Source organism: Macaca thibetana, chromosome 4 (genome assembly GCF_024542745.1).
Source record: "Macaca thibetana thibetana isolate TM-01 chromosome 4, ASM2454274v1, whole genome shotgun sequence".
Taxonomy (NCBI): Eukaryota; Metazoa; Chordata; class Mammalia; order Primates; family Cercopithecidae; genus Macaca; species Macaca thibetana.
Window position 1 is genome coordinate 115,522,075 of NC_065581.1, and position 25,734 is coordinate 115,547,808.

The 25,734-nt window shown below is 39.6% G+C and overlaps 1 protein-coding gene across 1 annotated transcript in view; it reads right to left on the minus strand.

Moving 5' to 3' along the window:
• The window catches only part of UST (uronyl 2-sulfotransferase), a 317,391-nt gene that overhangs the window by 126,734 nt on the left and 164,923 nt on the right, over positions 1-25,734 (minus strand). Inside the window, exon 3 of the mRNA XM_050787162.1 lies at positions 7,850-8,005. Coding sequence (XP_050643119.1) covers positions 7,850-8,005 — 156 coding nt within the window. The remainder of the gene's footprint in view (positions 1-7,849; positions 8,006-25,734) is intronic.

The window sequence follows — 25,734 nt, forward strand, 5'->3', positions numbered from 1 at the left end:
CCACTAATATTTATGAAATGAAGCTATCATCTTTAGAAATCCTTTTTGGAGTCAAGAAATGTATAGTTAACTGAAGACAGAATTATCTTGCACTCAGGCTATGAATTTAGCCTTTCTGAGACAGACCCATATGTTCACTATCCTGGTGTCACATGGAGCAAACAGTTTTACCATTATAACATCCAGGACATAACACCATCAAACAGACTCCCATTTTTTGAGTGCACCAAGGTGCTCTTTATATACATGCTGTCATTTAATCCTCACAAGAACTCCATGGATAAGTATTATTATTATTATTATTTTGAGATGAAGTCTCACTCTGCTGCCCAGGCTGGAGTGCAGTGGCTCAATCTCAGCTCACCGCAACCTCCCCCTCTCGGGTTCAAGTGATTCTCTTGCCCCAGACTCCCGAGTAGCTGAGATTATAGGCACGCGCCATCACACCCAGCTAATTTTTGTATTTTTAGTAGAGACAGGGTTTCATCATGTTGGTCAGGCTGATCTTGAACTACTGACCTCAGGTGATCCACCTGCCTTGGCCTCCCAAAGCGCTGGGATTACGGCATGAGCCACCACGTCCAGCCATGGATAAGTATCATTATGCCTACTGTATAGGTTAAGAAACTGAGGCACGAAAGGTTGCATTGGTTGCTTAAAGCCTCATCCACACAAAGAGGTAAAGCCAGGATTGAAATCCAAGTCTTTCTAATCCCTAAACCCTGTTTTTTATTTACTGGCTGCAATCTATTCACCATTCCCACAGAGATTTGATCTATACATAACCTTTCAAAATGGAAGGAACAGATTGGTTAGCACAAAACTCTGGAGAACAAAGAAGGTTTATGGAATATAAATTTTCTTCTTGTGATGTGCTCAAAATTTGAAAGAAAGTTCTAACAGATGGAAAAGCATTTTGAAATAATATAAAAATAAAAGCTTTAGAATGCCAGAGATAATACTTTTTAAAAGTTCTAGGTGGGAAAACTGAGTATATCCTAACAAGAACAGAAAATTAATTTTAAGTACTAAAAAAGATAACTATGTAATGAAAGCTATCTGAAAGAAAAAAAAATCAGATCACAGCATATCAGTAAGTAGTTCTTAATCTTTTGCTTTCAACTTGACTGGCTGGGATGGTACAGCAGAAGACCTTTACCTGCAGTTCTACCAACACAGTCAGACTTTGCTCCTGACCTCTTTGGCAAATATTTGTCAGCAGAGGTGGTATCTAACCCTACGTGGTTCATAAGTGAATTCTGTGTCACGAACACCTAGACGCCTTATAATTTTGCAAAGTATTTTTAAGATAGGACATGTTTTTAACATATCAAAGCAAAATAAGGAGTAGCTCAGAGGAAGACCCTTGGCCCTTGAACCTCAGAGGCCGGGAGGACGGCTGGAGGATCCGGTGACCCTTCCCTCTTCCCGCAATATGGAGCAGCCCTAGTAAGCAGGAGGCAGGATGGCCTGCGGGAAGCAGTCAGCGCAACACCTGCCTGCAATGAAGAAGAAGTCCACCAGGGGGAGCAATGACATGATCAAGGCAAAGAGCCTGGGTCTAAATTACAGAGAAAATCAATCTCATGGCTGCAACTGGAAGGAAACGAAAAACTTATTTTATTTTTGCAGGCCTTGCTGCTTCTTCCTTGTTTTTCTCTTTTCTTTCCACCAAGTTTCTATTAGCGGACTCAGTTTCTGTCTGTAGGGTTCCAAGACTGGACGTCTGCATAATCCCTGTGGCGTGGAACAGGACCAGGCTCCTCTCTTTGGTTTGACTCTAGGGTCCAGCTGGAGCACCTCTCATGCCTGTGGACACTGTCCCCACTCCTATAAAGTCGGGAAGTTCTGAGGGTCATTCTAAGTGAGGTTTTTCCAAAACGTGTCAAGCCAGAGAAAGGTACCTGGGATAAATAGAGAGGCTCATGAGGAGACACCACTTCATAAAACTTCAGGGACACATGGAGTCTTCAGGCACTTGAGAGAGTCTCAGGTGACAGCGGGATTTTCCTAGCGTAGTGAAGGATTCACTTCAATAAAAGGAAAACTTTCAAATAATCAAAGGCTTTCGTGAAATCATTCCTCATAGGGCTGTGTGTGAGGACCTCTTCGGGAGTTTTTCCCCTGCAAAATACAAATAACTTTGGCTCTGCCTTTACAAGTTTAACTCTGTATTTTGCAGTGGGACCTGAATACACATACTGTGAGAAAGCTCCCCAGCAGATTTTGGTGCCTATCACGGTTAAGAACCATATGGTGCCTATCACGGTTAAGAACCATATTTTATTAACCCATGTATGCCTTGTGTTCCATTATTGGAACGCTAAGCATGTGGCAGTTATTTACATCCTACTGCTAAAGGTCATTGCCAAGGTCTCATTGCAAAATTTTTTTTAAAAACCTGCAAAAATGGGTTAATAGCTTCCCACTGTCTACTGAAGAAAGGTCCAACTCTGAAGCCCAGCATTTAAAGTTCGGGATTTGACCCCCGTTTGCTTTCAAGTCTTATTCTTCCACATTATTCTTAATTCACAACACATTTTAATCAGACTCCTGTACACACTTATTCCCTCTTCTAAAATGGGGTGATAATGCTTTCCTAACAATGTTGCCTTGAGGATTAGAAATAGGGTGTACTCATATCTAGTGGGCTGCCTGAGGTTTAATACACATGTTAATACTAGGTCCTCAATAAATATTTATCAAAGTGAAAAGAACAAAAAACAAAGAAATCTGCTTAAAAAATGAAGGAGTGTGCCGCCTTCTTTTTTTTTTTGAGATGGAGTCTTGTTCTGTCGCCCAGGCTGGAGTGCAGTGGTGCAACCTCAGCTCACTGCAACCTCTGCCTCCTGGGTTCAAGCCTGCCTCCGCCTCCCGCGTAGCTGGGATTACAGGTGTGCACCACTATGCCTGTCTAATTTTTGTATCTTTAGTAGAGACAGGGTTTCACCACGTTGGCCAGGCTGGTCTTGAACTCCTGGCCTCAAGTGATCCACCCGCCTCGGCCTCCCAAAGTGCTGGGATTACAGGTGTCAGCCACCATGCCTGGCCCATCTCTTGATTAAACAGAGGTCTGATTAACCATGCCTTAGGGATCCCTGCAGCCTGTAGACTTTTACAAACTTCACACGGTTTCTTTAGGTGACTTGGGTTTTCTGTTTCCTCCTAAGTCTCATTGATTTCTAGCCACCATGCAGACTTGAAACTTGCAGTGGGCAAGAGCAATAGGAGAGGGAAGTTTAAAATATTGTAAAGAAATATTGTTTTGATCAAGAAGCTAAAGCTATCTATGACACATGGACATAAGATCTCTCTCTTCTCCACCTTCACATAACTCTTCAAGGCTTTAATAATTTGGATAGCTGTTGGAGAGTCAGAACAGATGTGACGTTTATAGTGATATAGTGGCCTTTACTGTTACAACTGGTGGGAGGATGTGGACTTGCCTAGTATTTCACAGACTGTGAACTGGAGTTCTGCAGAGTGCAAATCAGTCACAAACACTCATAAAGGGTCCCCTAACCAACGAAGACCGCAAAAACGCTAGGTGAAACCCAGTTAAATTGTTTGTTTTGTTTGCAGTTTTGTTTTTAATTTTGGAAGTCTTTAAAATGCAAATAATCATTGTGAATTGATTCGTTCGGGACAAGGCACGCAACATTTGCCAAATTTATTGAACCGTAATATTTTCTTTCTTTCAATGTCTTAGAGGACTAGGATTCTCAGGAACATATCTAGGGCAATGCTGATATGATGATTTCAACAGAGCTTCTTAACCCTAGCTGCATCATAAAATCTCTTGTGGCACTTCATTAAAGAAAAAGTTTTCTGGGCCCTACCCCAGAATCTCCAGGAGAAGGGCCATTGCAACTCTAGGTTTTAAAAGGCTCTGCTGAGATTCTGCTGTCCAGCCAGAGGAGATAAACACTGTATGATGAGAATGGCTTTTGGATTAAGGAAGGCCTAGGTTCAAGGCCAACAGCCACTGACAGTCATTATAATGTATTTGGAAAGTTACAATCTGATTGTCTTAGGTGTCTCACCCATAAAACAGGGAATCATATCCACTCAGTAGTATATTTTGAGGTCCAAAAAGTTCAACGAAACAATGAAGGAAAACAATTAGCAAATAATAGGTGCTATATCTAATACGTAATCCTCAGTTTCAACAGAAATAGAGTAGAATTATGCGCCTTCTCAATATGCTGGTAACTTTTGCTTTTCTTTAAAGAGAATGCAATTAATTGTGGATTCTCATAGCTGTAATACACCTGCAGCACGTTGACCTTTATTGTATTTACAGCAATGCTCAGAAAGATGGTGCCACGTCTTAACCAAAGATGGTTATGTGTTTTTTTGGCAATCACGTGCCACGTTTTCTGGGGGAAAAACTTCCCTATTTTTCAAAGCTGTATATAATCTCCATTTTTCAAGAGATAATTTAAGCCAGCTTAAGACCCTGAAATCTGTTTAGAGCATCAGTGCAATGATATCACAGGTTTGCACGATGAGCTGTGCGAAAGTCCAACGCTTCGTCAGCAGCCATTGCCCATGCTGTGCTGTTGAGGCGGAGTCTTCCAAAACATGAACTTCAAAGGTATTTCTATTTCTATAAGGACGGATGTAGTGGGATTTTTATAGGCATTCTAACATTTGGTGTCTTCACACTCCCTTTCCTTTTTAATAATCCCTTCAGTGTCTTGTTCCATTTAATAGATTTAAAAAATTTAGCTCTCTCTCTGTGTGTGTGTGTGTGTGTGTTTGTGTTTGTGTGATCACAACTGCCCTCCAGACAGCAATGCATGTGTGAATGTGACTGTGGCCTAGAGAGGTCCCTTTTTGTATGAATGAAATGGAATAGATAATTCAGTCTTAGAAATGGATACTATTCCAAAGTTCATTTGTAAGTCAGTAGTTTGGAACTTGGAGCACATTTTCTCCCATAAAAGAAACTCTCTGCACGGTGGATAAAGTCCCAGGCCAGCCCACAAGAGCCTGTTTAAGTCATATTGCACCTGAAGCGGAATTGTTATTAACTCTAGAGGATGATGATTCTATGGGAACAAATTTTCAGAATTCTACTGTTTATAGGTGAGAACAACTGACTAAAATTTCCACTAGTCTTCTAAACCATTTCCCCTTGCGTGCCTCTAATAAATTAGCAAAAAAGGAGCTATTCATACCACAAATTATTTCTTGAATATATATTAAAATAATATTTTTTTCTGTTTTATGCACATTGAAACTTTAATAAAAACAATACATGGACATAAAAAGTGTTTCTCTAAATGTTGTTGAACTTCAAACTGGGTTTCTTGTCCTTTTATTTCCTGGCTTCTCTCTCTGCATGCCAGAGCCAGACAAACTGGCTGCAGAGAGGTAATGGTCACTGTGATTATGTTTGTTTTCACATTAAAATTATATATTTGTTTTTTCTACCTTATCTTTACCTTTGCCATATGTTTTTAAAACTGCCTTACAATTTAATAGAAATCTGGAATAACGAAGTAATGAAATATATTCTAGGTCACTTTGACCACAGGAATCAGAAATGTTTCAACTGCACAATACACAGATTATGCTAGAAGCTGTACAAATATATCACAGAATCACAGGGCTGGAAAGAATCTTAAAAGACTGTCTAGTCTCTTCTCTGGCTTCCAGACAAGCCAACCATTCCAAACAGATGAGAGCTAGCCTATATTTTAGAAGAGAAGGATGACTTTGTCTTTAACCCTTTCTGGATCTAACAATCTACACATGGTTAGTAAATTGCTGGTAATTTTTGATCTAAATTATTCCATTCATAGTTACAAGTGTATTTTACTTTTTCATGTTCGCTCCTCATAGGAAACAAAGTAGGTTGATCTCTATAAAATCCCATGGCACATTTAAATACTGTACTTTGTGCTCTTTCTTCTAAGCATTCCTGAACATCCCAATGTCTAATCCTTAAGTTACTTTTGTCCTACTCTCTGTGGGTAGTCTGTTCTCTATCCTGAAGTGGGAACTAAAATCTAGCAACTGTGTTTTGTGAGGCATCTGGGAACTGAGTATCATTATATTATATTTACGTGTAATCCGATAGATATGCAAGCCATAAGAGTTAGATTCAAAAGAAAACCAAATTTAACAATTATAATAAAATCACAATAATGTATTTATTTATAATTCCTTTCTTTCAGGCAGTTAAAAGGCATCACCAGCCTAATCACATTAGCTCTTCAATCAAGTAAGGTAATCAAAGAGAACCTGCCCCTACTAAACAATGTTATATATAAAATGCAATATCCTTAAATGCCACCAAAGATCATTCTTTTCTACGGAGACCCTACTGTGGAACCTACAAGGTATAACCTTAAAATATTTTTTGCTGATTGGTAATGACTCTAACTATTGGTGCCGATAATGGCTATTTAAACTTGATACTGAGTGATTCTTTAATGGAAGTTTGCAAAGTAGTGGGCAATTTGATCTCTGTCTTATAAAAGACACAAAACATAGTGGCTTCAGAACAAGTGTGGTTGGCTATGTTACTGTCTTAAAACAGTTCTACTTTTCCCCAAGATAAAATGGAAATACACAATTGGTAAATTAAGATTGAGATTCTCTCCATTTGTGAGGTTCTGAATGTCTCAAAGCTGGAGATTATGTCCAAAGAAAACGGACATGGGTGGAAATTTTTTATTTATTTATTATTTTATTTACTTATGTATTATTTATTTATTGAGACAGAGTCTCACTCTGTTGTCAGGCTAGAGTGCAGTGGTGCAATCTTGGCTCACTGCAACCTCTGCCTCCGGATTCCAGTGATTCTCCTACCTCAGCCTCCCGAGTAACTGGGATTACAGGCAGGTGCCACCATGCCCAGCTAATTTTTTCGTATTTTTAGTAGAGATGCGGTTTCACCATGTTGGCCAGGATGGTCTCGATCCTGGCCTCGATCTCGATCCTTGGCCTCCCACAGTGCTGGGATTACAGGTGTGAGGAAATTTTTATAATGATGATCTCAACTAGATCGTTAGACATGTCCCTTGTTTCTTCCCAACATGCAAGTACCACTCATTGGGTGGCCGCTCGTCCTATGTAGGTAAGGAGACAGAAGCCAGTTTCTGAGACCAGGATGACAAACCTAACTCTGTAAAATGACCATGAGAACACTCTATCTGACTTTTCCACATTAGCAGAGCAGCCCCACAGAGACTGTTGCCCCTACCTCTGTAAAGGTTTGCAAAGTAAACCTTCACAGCTTCTTGGTAGAGGATAGCACTCCCATCCTACCATTAGCACGTCCACTTGTACAACTCAGCTACATTAGGGCAAAACTGTTCCTGTGATGTGGGGTAATTCTTTTCCTACCACTGAATATTCCAAGTGCTGCTCTCAAAGCCTAAGATCCTCTGAGTTTCCCATAGCAGGAAGCTCATGTCCCCCATCAACTAATTTAACCATAAAGATTCTGGACACTGGTGAGAAAATGCAGAAGGAAGAATATTAAAATAAAATCTTCTCATTTTGACAGTGAAGATGTCAGCATTATTTATAGCTTGGTGGTGTGACTCTTTGAGATGTATATATTGCTAATTTTAGCTAACTAGACAAAGGCAAGTACACACAGTCCTTCATCAGTCCTAATGGAAGTATCCCTTCACGGAAATTCCCTGGTTTATAGAGTTCTTGTGGAAGCCTTAACTTAAATTTCCTTCCACACTCTGGCCAAAATACAGCATGAAATCAAAACTCTGGTATTCATTCATCAGGAGTCTGAAGAATGACCTGCAAGGCACCCATTAGTTACACAAATGAGCTGAAGCAAAATACAATTCAACAATGGGCAAAGTCAACTTACTTGTTCATTTTTAGTAAGCCTAGTTTTGTTGTGAATGTCTGATGTGACCAAATTAAATCCGTGCTTCTCCGACAGGATTCTCAGAAGCAAGACCACAGTACGGCTCCCACACTTGCCTACTCTGTTGTACACCACCTGGCTTGGGAAAGGCAGTACCTGGAAAAAACAACAAGAGAAGAAACATGAAACGTCTGTATGGAAATACTTATGATTCTTCCCTCAATTTCAGAACAATCACTGTTTGATATAATAAATCTGAGTGAAAAAGGCCTATAATCAGGTTAATAAAAAGGATGTACATCAGTTCACCAGAAGTGATAAACTATATTTATCTTCATGACATAATGAGAGAACTGTTGGTCTTGTTATCTCTCTGCACTGGTGAAATTTCATGCAGTCTCTAAGATTGATTATCAAACTTGTTTTGTTTCTTTTTAAAAACAAAATACATAAATATGCTCCTTAATGACAATATTTTTTGCAAGCTTATGCTTTATGAGAACACCTTAATTTATAGCGTGATCAAGAACAAATAAGGTAATTTTCAAAACTGAGATGTAATTCACTATAAAATTTACTCTTTACAAATGCACACTTTGATAGCATTTAGTATATTCACAAAGTTTGCAATCGTCACAGCTATCTAATTCCAGAACGTGATTTCGTCAGCCCCAAAAGAAACCCTGCACCCATTTGCAGTCACTTTCCATTTTCACCATTGCCCCTGGACCCTGGAAACCACTGATATACTTTCTGTCTCTATGGTTTTGCCTATAGGAGTCTGGACATTTCCTATAAATGGAATCACACAGTATGTAGCCTTTTGTATCTGGCTTCTTTTACTCAGAATAATGTCTTTCCAGGCTCCTCCATTGTTGTAGTATGAGACAATACTTCATTCCTTTCTATGGATATAATAATATTAATATCACATTGTATCGATATACCATATTTTGTTTATACACTTGTCAGCTGATGGACAAATGGATTGTTTCCACTTTTTGGCCACTATAAATAATGCTGCTATGCATATTTATGTATGAATTTTTGTGTGGACATGTTTCTGATTCTTTTGGGTATATACCTAGGAGTGGAATTGCTGGATCATATGGTAACCCTATGTTTAATTTTTTTGAAGGACTGCTAAACCATTTTCAATACAGCTGTACTATTTTATATTCCTATCAACAACATATGAGGGTTCTAATTTCTGCACATCCTTGCCAACACTTGTTATTGATATATATATATATATATATATATATTTTTTTTTTTTTTTAAGACAGGCTCTTGCGCTTTTGCCCAGGCTAGAGTGCACTGGCATGATCCTGGGCTCACTGCAACGTCTGTCTCCTGGGCTCATGTGATCCTCCCACCTTAGCTTCCCAAGTAGCTGGGACTAAAGGCACACACCACCATGATTGGCTAATTTTGTAAATTTTTTTTGGTAGAGATAGGGTTTCATCATGTTGCCCAAGCTGGTCTCAAATTCCTGAGCTCAAGCAATCTGCTCGCCTCGGCCTCGCAAAGTGCTGGGATTACAGGCATGAGTCACCACACCTGACCTGTTACTGTCTTTTTGGTTGTTTATTATACCCATCCTCCTGACTGTGAAGTGGTATCTCATTGTGATTTTGATTTGCATTTCCCTACGACTAATGATGTTGAGAATTTTTTCATGTGCTTATTGGCCATTTGTATATTTTCTTTGGAGAAATGTCTATTCAAACCCATCATCCATTTACAAATTGTCTTTTTATTATTTCATTTTAAGAGTTCTGTATATACATTCTGGATTCGCAAACACATAATCTGCAAATATTTTCTCCCATCCTGTGAATTGTCCTTTCATTTTCTTTATGGTGTCCTTTGAAGCACAGAAGTTTTTCATTTTGACTGAGTCCAATTTATCTAAATTTTCTTTGGTTGTTGTTATATCTAAGAAACTATTGCCTAATCTAAGATCGTAAAGATATACATTTATATTTCCTCCTGAGGGTTTTATAGTTTTATTTCTAACATTTAGGTCTTTGATCTACTTTAAGTTACTTTTGTGTGTGGTGTGAGTTAGTTGTCTGACTTCATTCTTTTGCATGCAAATATCCAATTGTCACAGCACCATTTGTTGAAAAGACTAGTCTTCCTATGCTTTCCCCACTTGGCCGTTTAGTACCCTTGTCAAAAATTCCTAAGTGTATTTGAGGTCATTATTATTTCTGGATTCTCAATTCTATCCTCTTAATCTATATGTTTATCCTCAGGTCAGTACCACACAGTGTTATAGCTTTGTTATAAGTTTTGAAACTGGGAAGGGAAGGGTAAGTCCCTCCAATTTTGTTCTTTTTCAAGACTGTTTTTGGCTACCCTGTGTCCTTTGCATTTCCTTGTTTTTGGCTACTCTGTGTCCTTTGCATTTCCATGTGAACTTTAGGGTCAGCTTGCTAATATCCGCCCAAAAAAGTAGTTGAGATTATGATAAGGACTGCATTGAATCTGTAGATAAATTTGATTACGACAGTCACCTTAACAACATTGGCTTCCCATCCATGAACATGGATGTCTTCCTACTTATTTAGTTCTCCTTTAATTCATTTCTTTGATGTTTTATTTTCATCGTTCATGCGTTATACTGCTTTGCTGAATTTGTTCTTTTTGATATCGTTACAAATAGAATTCTTCTCTTAGTTTCATTTTGGACTGATTATTGACAATTGATTTTTCTACATTGATCTTATATTCCACAATCTTGCTGAACTCATTTATTAATTCCAATAGTTTTTTTGTGTGTGGATTCTTTAGGATTTTCTACAATAAGATCATGCTATGTTCTAATAGAGAAGTTTTACTTCTTCCTTTCCAATATGAATGCCTTTCCTTTATTTTTCCTTTCTAATTGCCGAGTGGATAGTGATTTTTATATACTATTATCTACTTCTTATATCTTGATATACTACTTTTTATCTATTTTGATATACTGTTATCTACTATTCATACTATTATCTACTTTATTATATATTTTCATAGCTATTATGAAAAGCATCTATAATTATTTGTATTTGCAATAAAGATATTTCTCCATTTTGAATGCTCAGCATTGATCAACAACTGATAATAATCAAAGGATTCCTTCATTTAGCACATACTCATAACAGAAGGTTATTTTAAAAAGCTTAAAACTAAATAATGAAGCACAGTATAAAATCACAAATATACTGCATATGTAAATATGCTATGGTAGGTCATTTGAATTTTTGCCTTTGCAATTATAGGTTAATTTAATTTTCCTGAAATATTTTTATGCAGAGTAGCATTTAATAAATTTGAAGCTTAAAGGCTAGTTGTCACTGGAATAAAATAATATCTGTATCATTCACTTAACAACCAGTCACATGCCATTTTGGTGCAGTTTTTCCATTATGTATTTTTTTTCTTATGAGTAATACCTTGTTTCTTGAGGGCCAGTCTACTACGTGTCCTCACAGTGCCTAGAACATGCTTTGTACATAAAGAGCCTAAACAGACACTGAATGAGTCCTGACCGCTCTGAGAAATTTAATGTGCTGCTTAACATTAATTAACACAATGATTCCACTAAAACGTGAAATCAAGAGAATCTTCAAATACAGCTGCTTTATCGGACCAAATGCTTTTCAAAGTCATCAGAGAAAATAAAAAGACGGTCATTTTAATAGGTCATTGTTACTTATGGTTTAATCAGTGAGTACTTCAAAAGTCTGTTCATTGGCAACTATTACAGAAGTCCAGATATTCAGAAAAATAAATTACATTCTTGGCTACAAGGTTATGATCAGGAAGGCTGAATTAGGTTTCATGTTTAGTTTAATGATACAAATAGCATTTATAAGTGGAACTTTCCATTACAACCAGGTGGGGTATGAAATTATGGCTACAACAGAGCTGCCAACATAAACTCAGAGTTTAATTCCTCCATAGAAACAAACTGTCCAACAATTGGGATAGGTGCATTTTTTTTTCTGCCTCATAGCACATTACTGAACAGCCAGAAAGAATTTGTTACATCTGAATTAATGACCTAGAAGATGTGAGTTACCACATAGGTAAGTACTTTATTACAAGAGTACAGGTGCCTCTTGGACAATTTAAGTGAATAACTGAGGCACTTACCTAGAAAACTTGGGTGAAATCACTTAATCTCTCCTGAATTGTTTGGTAATCAGCACAGTAGCAGGGTTAGTATCTATCTTATTCTTTTTACTGATAACCAAAGATGTTATTTACCTTTAGGCTATTGGGTAATTCATTTTTTAAAAGATGTTAATTCTAATTGTTTTATTAGTTTGTGGCAAGCTTCCAACTAATAGTTTAAAATTTTGTTTTATTTAAAAAGAACACTTACATAAGAACAAAAAATCCTGTATCATCTCTGCAGCTGGGTCTATGATAACAACTTAAAATAAAGGAAGACTTAACATCCGCACTGTGACTGTACTTCTATCATTTCTCTAAATACCAATACACACCTACATGATATGAACATAAAAGCAGGAAATGTGTTTTCACTAAAATTTCTGGAATCAGCCTTGTGAGTTTCATGCACTACCACAAACCTAAGTAAACCTGTCTGAAATTTAGGGGGGTTTTTAATTGTTTTCTAAAAGAACCTATGTAATGCATTGAAACTTGCTGAATTAAGCAGCTAAATCAATGTGTTGATATCGGATATAGTCCCCATAGATCACAGATTCCTAGCATAATGGAGTTTGAGGTCCAGAAGCAATTTAGAGTAATCCATTCATTCAACACCACCGCCCCCCCGCCACAACTATCACCCTCTATCACCACCATCTCCAGCCCAATCTGTGTTTAATTTGGATAAAATTTTCCTTTACACTATGTAGATATTATAACTAGTTTTACATGAGTAAACTGAAGCCCAGAAATACCATTTGGCATCTTCAAGGTCACAAAGCTAGAGTGACACATAACCACGAAAATCCAGCTCTTGGGTCTCCTGACTCCTAAGATGACACTTCTTTAATATACAAATCAAATAGTGAAGAGAATTTTTAGTTTGACTTCTGTGACAGAGATATTCTTTCCTTTTTTATGTCTTGCATATACCTAACCTCATTAAATACACTATTTTTCAACAGTCAGCGATCACAACCAGTATTATCAGCCATCACTCAGCTGTGACTCAAGTCCCCAGAAAGCTTAAGTGGAACTGACAGGGACAGATTAGCCTCTCTCTCCTTCCTAAGGACTTTTTCTAGAAAGCTAATGGAAGCCCAGAGTGTCAACGCAGCTAATGGGAGAAGAAAGTGGCAGGATGTATACTTTTCCCTTCCTTCCTTCCCCTGATATATCACAGGCAGTCAAAGTGGACAGCTGCCTCAAATATTGTCAACTGCTTCCACTGGGAAAGGAAAAAACCAGGAAGCAGTAAGTTATAGTAAAATGTATACAAAATCCTAAATATATTTGGAATGGCTATCAGGACAAGCAAATGTCTTCAAACGATAAACTCAATCACTGTGAAAAGACTTTTTTTTTTTTTTTTTTTTTTTTTTTTTTTTGAGACGGAGTCTCGCTCTGTAGCCCTTTTAAAGACGTCTTAGGATCAATCTCGAAATCTTCGTTATCCTTAAGAGATATTTGCAATTGTCAGGCAGAGAACTCTGTCCTCTACTTTAATGTTCCTACCATCATTTGCACACAGAGGTTGAACACTCACTCTTTTTTTAGGTGCCCTATAGAGAAGCATACGTGAAACTCTCAAGCACCCTCTCCCTCCCCCAAGTGATTCTTCATTCTTGGCAACTGCGGTTATGTGAATGTTATGTCTGTGATTTCTATTTTATGGCCAATTTGTAAAAGTGAAGGGGCCTCCAAAATCTTTCATTCTATGAATTATATATTTTTATGCTGCCTGCCTTGTAAGTTCTGCAAATGCCACAAATCCCCAGAGCCTGACAGGCCTGTGTGGAGCATGCCAAATAAACAGAAGTCTTTCCAAGATCCTGAGCATGACAGTAACCACCACCAGATGACATGCACAAGTTCAATAGCTTAGCCCTGGTTTGAACTGGGGAGAAGAGAAGGAAGGCTTTCTAGGTAAAAAGTAAAGGCAGTCTGGACCAAGACTTTCATAGTCTGAGACCCAGAGTCTATAGGGCTCTTCTGGGGATCGGTAACGTTGGAAGAATTAACATCGGCGCTGCTTTTAAGTCTCTGCAAAATGATACTTAATATAGTACAAGCTGTGGTTCCCAAATAACTGGATATGCAAATTCCTCATAGAACCTTTAAAAATGTAGATTTCTGGGCCCCACTCTAAGATGAACTGAATCACAAAGGCTAGGATGACAGTCAGGAGTCTCTCTCTAAAAAGCTCACCAGGGCCCTCTGCCACCTCCATCAGCTTTGAGGAAGTGCTGTCATAGAGGACTCCCAGCTTTCTGTATTCAGTGGCTGAGTGGGTCCTTGCAGCCTTCTGAGGGATTAAGGCTGGGGAGAAGGTTGCCTGCGTGATCCTGGAGGGGAGCTGGGGCAAAGGGCACTGTTGTGTCTTCCTGGGGTCTCACTGTATTGATGAGCTCCACTCACATTTACCAGTCATAATTCACCTCATAAGTATGCTCACACTCTCCCAGGCTGGTTAGAGAACAGGTATGCTGGTTAACTGAATGTGGAGGTTAACTGAAATTTATACTAAATGCTTTCAAAGCATTAGACTCTTAGCACGAATATTACACAGACTGTGAACTGACTTTGCTTGATGAATAAAACTGCACTTCATGATTTTTCAGCAACTTCATTTCATGGTTAATCAAACTAACACTCAAAAGAGTCACAGCCAGGGCTGTGCAAGGCCTGAATTCAGGCACAGTTCTGTTCCTCCCTGCCCATATGACTGTGAGCAGTTTCAATCCACTCAGGGAATCCTCATGTTAGAGTTCCTAGGACGCTGTGGTGCTAGGAGCCAGTCACTTCACATCCTTGAGCCCCAGTTCCCTCACCTATAAAAAGGGGAAATTTAGGTTATAACCTAATTAATGATATTTTCTTCTGAAGCTATTAAATTATTAATTTTCAATCTATATCGCTACCAAGATATAATCTGGAAAATGCCTTAAAGTTAAAACTAGATTTCACTGTGTTTCCTTGTGGAATATATTCATTAAAGAAAGAGAAAAAACAAAGTTCCAGTAATTTGTGCTTATGACATGGGTTCCAGCTCCACGGGCGTTCCCAGTTTTATTTTGGAAACCTTGGCTGTCCTATTCTTGTTTGGGCTTGTCGCATAATAAATCTACCTTTATCTTCCTCTTCCTTTCCACAGTTTTAATCATTTCAAGCTTCCCATTTTGAGATCATCACCGGAGCCTCCCAGAACTCGGCAGTGACTCTCACTGGCCTTTGCCCATCAAACCATCTGAGCTGTTCTGCCACACGCATCTGTTTTCTAATTACTATCATCTCTCCTGCTCCCAGTCTCCTTTCCTCCATTCTAGGGGAGGAAATACACAGAACCCATCTCAGAATTCTATTTCCCCTCATCGTAATCCTCCTGAACAGAAGGCTCTTTCCATCCACAACCCCAAATGACATCCTGCGTGCTTCTCATTGTACAGGCCCATCTTCTCCAAGAGCCATGCCAAATCTGAACCTTTGGCTTTCTTCTCTTGCCCTGCTCCCACTTGAAACAACTCCATGTGTGATGCTACCTACAGAAAAATAAATATAGCCATAGATCATTTACAAGTCCATCTGAGTCTGTTATGTGCATAGTGGATAATTAATAAAAAGAATCTATCTGTTACGTACATAGTGGATAATTAATAAAGAGTATAGACTAGACTACTGGGATGAAAATACTATTACAGTAAGTGTTGTAGAACCAATGCTGTCGTATTTATTATTATAAAGGATGCTCTTTCGGTTGTCTCTTAAAACTATAAGAAAATCTACCAATTTTTTCTTAACATTCATAATATTTGGAACTCCTGATTTGCTACACTACAGAAGAAAACGTTTGTTGAAGTCAAAGGTTCCCTGGACTGAAAGTCATGAAACTCTGCATTCCCCTTGGCTTTATCACTCTAAGCAGTTGAGTGACTTGAGCAAATGATCCTGAACAACTTCTCTAAGTCAAAGTTTCCTCAAGTATAGATTGAGGGTACTGAACCTAATGATTCCCAAGGCTCCTCCCTGTCCGCGTGCCATATGTTAACTGAGGGCTACACAACGTTTACGGAAGACCACAGGGCTATCTGAGTGGCATCCTGCACTTCTAAATATTCATCCCATTCTGTATACCTAATGTCCTGTTATCTCCATAACGCATATCATCGCTATGCTATTCCCAGAACACAGTACCCTGCATACTGTACCAGAATTTTCATATGAAGAAGCAATTTTCACAAGGAGCTACAAGTCATTTTTTGGATGTGATGATTAAGCTGCCAGAGTTGGATCCTTGAAGAGTGCTTCAGGAAAAAAATACAAGACTTCCAGTTTGAGTAGGAACTCAAATTTCAGGTGACACTGGTGAATGCTATCAATGCCATAGATCAAAAGATGAATATTTTCAAATTTCAAATTAACAAATGTGAAGAAAATATACATAGGAGGAAAAAAGAGATTCACTTTTAATGCCGCAGTACCCTTTAAGCTTCTTTGGTCAGTACACAAATAATGGGCAAAAAGAAGTCCATAAACTGGGCATCTCATTACCACAGAACGTTACAGTTTCCTTTTTTTTTTTTTTTGAGACAAGGTCTTGCTCTGCTGCCCAGGCTGGAGTGCAGTGGCACAATCTCGGCTCATTGCTACCTCTGTCTCCCGGCCTCCAGTAATTCTCATTCCTCAGCCTCAGGAACAGCTGGGATTACAGGCGCACAGCATCATATCCGACTAATTTTTATATTTTTATTACAGACAGGATTTCACCCTGTTGGCCAGGCTGGTCTCGAACTCCTGGCCTCAAGTGATTCACCTGCCTCGGCTTCCAAAGTGCTGGGATTATAGGCGTGAGCCACCACGCTCAGCCAAGAATGTTACAGTTTCTAAAATTCAAACTTCAGTTTGGTCCATAGGAATCCACGGAATACTTGCATGTCTGAGGGAAAGAGAAATGAAATCCACATGCCACACACATGACATGTAAGCACAACGGGAAAGTGTGAGTCTGCAAGGCTAAACTTTCCTGAAGGCATATTTCCAAGTGGGACTTGTCTTGCTTTTGCATACACATGGTAGCCCTACTTCACTAATGTTTGGCGGCTTCTGTCCACTCTTCTAAGAGCCTTTCAACTTCTCCATGGCTTTTATGATAAAAATTAAATGAAGAAACCCATGTGGATGTGGAAGTTCTATTTAACCTCATCTTCCTGTGAACATCTGTTATGCATGTGGATGTGCCCTGTATGTTTTTGTTGTGATCAAAGACATTATGAGTAATATTGTTGTGGTCACATCAGACTTCCAGCCATTTCTAACACTTTCTTACATGCTATGTATTCAGTCGTCCAAAAGTCCTTATTAGACAAACTCTGAGGATGAAAGTAGCAGGGTCCTCAAATTAGTTCTAGAACTGCAGTTGTTCCATTTTTAGTATTAATCATTTGACTGGCTTTTTACATTAACTTTTGGACCAGAGTACGGAATTACAAAAATGCATTTGAATAGATAATCTCTCCACCAGACCCACACACTTAGTTTGACTCTCCATTCAGATCTGTAACAGATATTTGTTTAATCACACAAATCTCCAAGTAAAACAACATGCACAGACACTTTTGTTTATACAGACTTCTAAGGTTTAAGAATCTGCTCTAAAGTTGTTTCATTTCTCTATGTTTATCCTATTTTGTTTTAGTTAATAATTTATACTCTGAGCCCAATCTCAACTCAAAACTCATTTGTTATTATACAAATAGGGGAGAAGTATTGACTATTGATTGGAGGATTCATAATTTATAGCAGATATTGTTGGCATGGGCCAACCACTCGATTTAGAATGGTCTTCTCTGGATGTTAGGGGGGAAAGAGTCCGTTATTCTCATTACAACCCTCAGAAGAAAAGACTGCCCTCATTGTAAACAGTAAACGCTGGGGAAACAGCCACACGTGGCTGCCAATACTCCTCTCTCATCAAAGCACTGTGCAAAGATTTTAAGACCAAAAGCTTGAATATACTGCTCACTGTGAATCACATCATTACTTTCCATTTGAAATGTCTGAATCAAATGTTAGTTTCTTGAGTGTGAATTGTACTGAGAAACTTATTCTTAGACTCAAATGATCATTGTTTAAATATCTTAGCTGAGTTTTAGGTTTATATAACATAACCCACAATTTAAAATAGTGTGGCAGATTAGTACAATAATGGCCCCCGACCTGTCACACCTCTTCCTATCCCTGCACCATGTAACTTCCTTCCACATGGCCCTCTAGACTGGCCACATGACTTGTTTTGGCCATTAGACATTAGTAAGTGCAACACAAACAGACGCTTGAAAATAGCCTGCATGTGGGGGCTTCACCTCTCTTTCCCCTAGGAGGCTTTCCACTGTCATATGAACTTAGGCTAGCTTCCAGGAAGATAAAAGGCTGCATGGAATAGTGAAAATTCTGTAACTAAATTCAGCAAGTAATTATTGAGCACTTACTGTGTGCTAGTCACTTGGTTAGGCATAAGAAATTGGTTGACAATTGTAATTATTTGATTGTCTGTCTCACTAGACTTTAAACTCCATGACTGCAGAGGCCACATCTGCTTTTCCTGACTATTGTATCTTCAGTGTTCAGCTCAATGCCTGGCACATAGTAGGCACTCAATAAATAATTGTTGAATAAGTGAATACAACAAAGGTTACAACAAGTCTCTTGCCCTGTAAGAACTCACAATCTAACAGGGGAATCGAACACTGACACTGACACTGACACTGCTTGCGCCAGTACCATGTGGTACGCGTCCCACTAGAGATATGCACACAGTGTCAAGAGAACAGAAGGGGTGATCAGCTTGCCCTTGAGAACTCAGGGAAAGGGTCACAGAGAACACAGCATTTGAACGGAGTCTTGGTATCTCTAGAAATTGTATGGCTTCAAAGGGATAGCCATTTTTCCTTTGCAAAGTACACCTACCCAATTCTTACTGATTTGCATTAATACGAAACTTTCTAGACCCCCTCTCATGTTTGATTTGGCTATGTGGAATTGGCTTCCTGGCATTTTTCACGTTGTGTGTGTGTCTGTGTGTTGCACGTATGATATGCAAGGAAAACACACTATAAAAAAATTCATCAACTCTCTGGCCTAGTGTTGCCCCTCATACGTACTGAGCATAGCAACACAGCAGGACAACTGAGTTGCAGCTCAAGAACAACTGGGTTAAACATGGCTAAAGAACTTCTCTGCTTTATGTTACATCTGCATGTATCAACACGAGGATGCTTGTATCTGCAGGTAATGAAAAATCCAATGCAACTCAACCAGTAAAGAGAATGCATTCTCTCATAAATAAATAAATGGGAAAATATATTCTCTTACAAAACAAAAGTCCTTAGGTATGGAGGTTTTAGGCATCACTCCATGTTTTTGTTCCATCTCGCTCTTCCATCCTGGAAATGTCAGCATTTTCCTCAGACTAGTTTTTCTCATGCTTCACGACGGCTGCTGCAGTTCCAGGCATCCCATGCAGAATTACAAAGTCTGGGACAAGAAGAGACTACCTTTCCTGGGTGCTTCCTTTAAGATCTGAAAATCCTACCTAGAAGGCCCTGAGAAAATTTCTCACGTGCTGTTGACTTGGTCTAAGCTACCAGTGTACATCTCAACTAGCCAGGAGCAAAGGAAATAAGACAACCGTGCTAGGCTTAGATTAATCAGAACTCACTTGTGAGCTGGGGATGGAACTGCCTTCCTCTTAGGGTAAAATTGAACAAGTCAGATTTCTGCTAAAGATGGGGAGGCTGTGGGAGAATGGATATGGGGTAAGTAACGATTAGGGTCTGCTGTGCCCCACCACTCAAAGGCCCTGTTGTACTTGATTCTTCAAACACCTGTTCATGAAAATCTCCATTCCTCATCTACAGAAAAGGGAGTAAGAGCGGCAAACACCAAGGACATTCTCAACATGCACGAAGGATCCATGGCTGTGTCCTATCCATATCCCCACAGCTGCTCGCTGCCCTAGGCATAGATTTGCTGATAGCTGGAGAAGAGGAGAGATGAAATACATTCCTTTCTACATAAAATGACATTGCTTCCCACACACTGAAATGAGATGGAGAATTAGCAACAAGGTGAACTTGAGCTGGGAGATTAACTCCACACAAGAATCCAGAAAGCATAAGGCATTTTTAGCTCGAGATGGCAATAAGACATTTAAATTGCTCTCAGATGAAATTATGTCTTAACTGCCTACATATTGGGGGCTTTTCACAAGTATACCTTTTTCATAAATGAATTAATTTTGAACAAATGTGGCATGGAATCTAGACGCAAGCCACCAGCATAGATCTGATCATGGAATGTTCTTTTCCACAGTATCTATCGGCTGGTTTTTGCTTTCATTTGTCACCTGATCCCAGGTAAACAGATTTTTCAGAAATCTCCACCAGGATGGCTGAGGGAACCCCATTTCCCATAAGAAACTGTTATTACATTCAGGCTATCAAACAGTGCTAAATAAAATATATCATTATTCAAAAAATATTTTTATAAAATGGATACAGATATTTTCCATCTCTTGGGATTTTGCGATCTGATAGAAAGAGGAAAAGAGAAAGACAGTTTGTAGAGCCACAACTGTCTCTACAGCTAGATTCACTGGATGGATATAACATTTCTGACTTCCCCTATAATGGTCGAGAAGTTGGGCCTGACTAAGCAATAAGAAAATCCTCACCAGGAGAGTTTAGTTAAAGAAACAAATGAAGGAAACAGAAGTTTCAAATGAGGGCAAGAGCCCCAGGTTTTAAGAGTCTATTGCTGATCTCAGACTGTAGTCGCCCTGGGGCAATAGAGTAAAAAAAAAAATTCCTAGTGATGGGTTGAGCACTCACTTGGGTCAGAGTCTGGGTAAGGCCACTGTCCAGCCTATGTCATTGTAGTGCAGGAGCTCATCCTCCACCAGTGACACAAATACCTCCCCTCCAGGCCTTCACCAGGGACTAGATCCTTGGCTGAAGAGCTGCTCATGCCTATCAAAGGGCTGGCTGAAAGACATCATAAGGAAGATTGTTTGAGGACACAGACTCCATCCATTTCTCTGTACATTTTGAATTTTTAGTCTTGGTCCAAGTTGAACCATCAAAAAGCTGTCTATTGAAGCATAACTTCTTGGCCCCATCTAGAGCTGCTTTACTGAGTGACATTTTGGCATCATATCCTTGGCGGCTGTCAAGGGACACCATACGATAGGGCATCTCACAATCCAGTTCTGTTTTGGAATGGGGATGTCATTGAGCATATTGTCTTCTATCTTTCTCATTTTTTTTTTTTCTCATCCCAGGGCTCTTAATTTGGTGGTGCCTTTCATGCAATATCTCACTTAATCTGTAAAATGACCTCTCAACCACGAGTACTAGTGTTCCCATATTAAAGAAGAAAAGGCTGGGAATTAGGGGGATTAAATAACTTGTTCAAGGTCTATTCCAGAGCTGGTACTCAAGCCAAAACTCATGCTCTGTAATCCACTACACTGTATGACAAATGACTGTATTATTTCTTCTTCTCATGGAAAATGAGAACAACGTAACCATTTATGGCCCCATTTTTCCTTGGCTACCAGAAAATCCAAAGAAAGTTTGTTCAACTATAGCAATTAGTGGTATGATGGTTTATATCACTGTTTTTTCACCAGTTATGCTAACCTGATGAACTCATTAGCCTGTAAGGCTATGGGAAGCCCACGACTTTAATGTATTTCTGTGATTTTTCCCTTCCTCCCTCCCACTGGTCCTCCTCCTCCTCTTCCCCCCCCCTTTCTCTCTCTCTCTCTCTCTGTTTTGTTCTCTCTCTTTGCAACTGTACTTAGCTCAATACATAACACGGATGTAAGGACAACTGAATGATGAATGAATTCTTACCATGCTCCAGCAGTAACATCTTCAGATAATATTTTAAACTCAGAAGGTAAATATACCCTATTACTGTATTGCTAATTGCTTTCTTTCATCCCCACAGAGTCCTCACCTTCAATATGAAAAAAACATTTTTTCAAACCTATTACTAACTATACAGAATATTTTGAAATGACAACGCCCTATAGCAGATTCTGCTAGTTGCTTACCTAATACCTACCTTCCTCTCTTCCTAAAGGAACCAGGACCTTCTAGGTAACAATATGCCCAGCTAAAAATAGTCACCTTAGACTCACTTGAAGTTGGGATTGATAGAGTGAGCAAGTTCTGTCCATTCATTCAACAAATGAATGAGCTATAAATAAACACTGCTGAGTTGGCCTCTTGGGCAATCTTTTAATGATAGATTCCTCTGGCATCGTTTTTCAGTCCTCTGCCTTGACTTTCCATTCTCTTCTCCTCCCTGGAACACAGACACCATGCCTAGAGTTGCAGAAGCAATCCTGTGACCACAAGGCAAGAAGCATGAGGGCCATGCTACAAGCCGAGATCTGCAAGCTAATGAGGACAGAGAACAAAGATAAGAGGTAGACCCCAGTGATATCACAGTGCCACCACACCAGACCTGGACTGCTTAATGCATGAAATAAACAGGGCTCTCCACTTGTTTGGGTCCCTCTTGTCAAGTTTTCTGTTTCTTTTAGCCCAATGCATTTCTGATATAGGCCTTTCTCTTTTTAATTTTTTTGCTTATTTTATTCATTTTTTAAATGGCCACAGGTATTACCCTCTGAGAAAATCAAAATCAAGTGCACTCACAGTGAAAAGAGTTCTAGGTCTCATATCATTCCTTTTGATCCTGTAGTACACTGACATTGTAGTAACAGCACTATTAGCTTCAAAATGCTATATCAATGATCAAAATATGTCAGTGGAAAGGATCTCATGAAGTATGCTGCTTTCTTTCTTCAACTACTTTAAAAGTCTGTCATTAAACATTTCTGGGGGTAGTTTATAAAATATTTATGGTTGGAAGCCAACGGTAGCTGGAGAAGAAGAAATGTTTGTTATAAATATATTTCTCTACTCACAAGCTGTCAAAGTCACTCACTGTAGTTTTTGTAATCCGCTGGGTCATGGTAAAGGCTCCCTTCTGTGAACGTATGTGGTCTGCTTAAAACAACAATAACAACCACACTCATTTGCTCAGAAGTACAGCTAAATAATCCTTCAGCCCTGTGTAATTTTAGTGTAAGTGCATTAAAAACTCCACATATCTTGCACCTGGAAATTATGTGGTCAATAAACAACTTTTGACCTAGTTGTATGAGTTGCTCTCAAGGTTAAACTATGTTCTTCCAATCATCATGGGGAGTGACCAAAGGGTCACTTGCGTCCAAGGGCGGAAATGCAATTTTATTTTTCAGGAATTCGTAAACAACTCCTTTGAAGATTCAAGAGGAGTAATATTTAGTAGGCTTTGACATTAGATGTTTAGAATCGTGACTTGGAAATATTCCCCCCTTTCTTCCACTGGGCAATGTTTGCAAACAACCTATACATTGGCAACCTTTGGAGAAAACCTACTACTATAAACTTTAAAGATTTTTTCTCTATTTTTCTTCTTTCTTTTTTTTGTAGAAAGTTTAAAAGTCATTGTGAGTTGCAAATCTTTCATCTGCATTTGTCCCTTTCTTTTTAAAGTTGTTCCTTATCTGTTGAAAAAGCTTGTGCCTGCTTTTGCCTGAGAATTGTAAACTGCTCAACTTTAATTGCTGGAAGCACCTTAAACATCTGCTCCCCTCAGACAGTTGCTGTCCTGCCTTCATCTTACGTGATTTAATTGGTGGGCTCTTCTGGACTTTTTTATAGGGGCAAGTAGTCAGGCCACAAATCAGTCTCCTTTTTCTCTCATACACACAGAGTTCAAGTTCACTGTAAAAATCATGTTTCGTACAGAAGGAACGAAAACAGGAGGGCATATCATGTCAGCAGCGTTTGCACAGCTAATTCCATCAAACGTCAGTGAAAGCTCTGGGGTAAAAGCAATGCATCAGTTTCTGCATGAGGAATTCAACATAAACATGAATATTAGAAAAATAAGTGGAGACAAGAAATTCTTTGAAAATGCCCCAAAGTAATAGAATCAAGCAGGCATAGTCACACCTGCTTTTCTTATTTAGAATCTCAAAAACACGCATTCCACTTTCTCTCAGCCCAGCCCCATCCAAGAGAATGCAAATCCTGAACTCATGCAGCCTGGCTGAGAACGTTGTGTCTTTCCAGGAGGGGCCCAAGAGCTATTGAGTTGGGGTCTGTTACCCACAGGCCAAGTTTCTTCTCCGGAAGGGAGTTGTGAATTACCAAGAAATGTGTTCCTGGGAAGTCCAGCCCACATGTGACAGCTTAGGGGAAATTCAGAGTGTCCCTCCACACTAACGTGTCTGGGGATACAATTGGGGCAAGGGCATTGTTCTGCTCAAATGCAATGCACAGGAGGAGGGCCAAAGCCAAGTGCCAGTCTGCCCTCCCTTTAGGACTTCAGCAAAACTGTGTGGCTGGCAAAACTGTCTTCAGTGTCCTCTTCTCCCCGACTCCCCTTTCATTCCCTGAACTCATAACTGCTAACTTCCTACTGTGTGCCCGAGGATGCAGTGATGGAGAAGCTGGTGACTGTCTCCTAGGGATTTCTTTGTGAAAAGGGCTATGTCAGAGATAAGGACAAGGTGACAAGGGACGGATGAATAGGGATATCTAGCCCTGAAGTGGGGGTGGGCAGGGCAGGGACGAGGGGCTGTCAGAGAATGGCCTAGACCAAGAATCAGGAAACTTAGGTCACGTCTACTTTGTTTTGATTACAACCCTTTAAAAAATGTCAAAACAATTCTTAGCTTGTGGGAGGTAAAATATTACGCTGATGTGGCCTATGGGTCACAGTTTGCTGACCCATCTTCTAGAGCAAATAATACCTGTGCCAAGTCCCTTAGGATAAGACATAAAATTAACTACTGTTTAGTAAGTACTTGGATTTGTCAGGTCTTAGACCAGCTGCTTTATAAAGTTCATTTCATTGAATCATCACAATACCATAAGAGGGCTATAGTCATCAGAAGGAATTATTATGAATATTATTTACTGATGAGGAAACTGAGGTCCAGGGGCATTAAATCCCTTGTCCAATGTCAGAGCCCTCAGCCCAGCTGAAAACAGGAACCCTGGCCTATCTGGCTTCCAAGCCATCAACTACAATCCAGGTACAGTTGTATATCTAAGTCTTGCCCTGGACAAAGGCATTGCAGGAGGAGGAGGGGGCTAAAATTCTGACCACACCCTACTGGCCAATCCCTGATCCTGGGCGAGGAGCTGCACCCAGCCTGAGGTTGGAATAGAGGCCTTTTTCTTAGCAAAGAGATGCCATGTACGGACCAAGCCATACTTTTATGAGGCTGTGTCAGCTGGGAAGAGAGGAGAATCTTTTCCTAACTCATTCGAAGCCTATTATTCTTTTTTTTTTTTTTTTTTTTTTTGAGATGGAGTCTTGCTCTGTCGCCCAGGCTGGAGTGCAGTGGCACCATCTCGGCTCACTGCAAGCTCCGCCTCCCGGGTTCATGCCATTCTCCTGCCTCGGTCTCCCGAGTAGCTGGAACTACAGGCTCCCGCCACCATGCTCAGCTGATTTTTTGTATTTTTAGTAGAGACGGGGTTTCACCATGTTAGCCACGATGATCTCGATCTCCTGACCTCGTGATCTGCCCGCCTCGGCCTCCCGAAGTGCTGGGGCTACAGGCGAGAGCCCGGCTGAGGCCTATT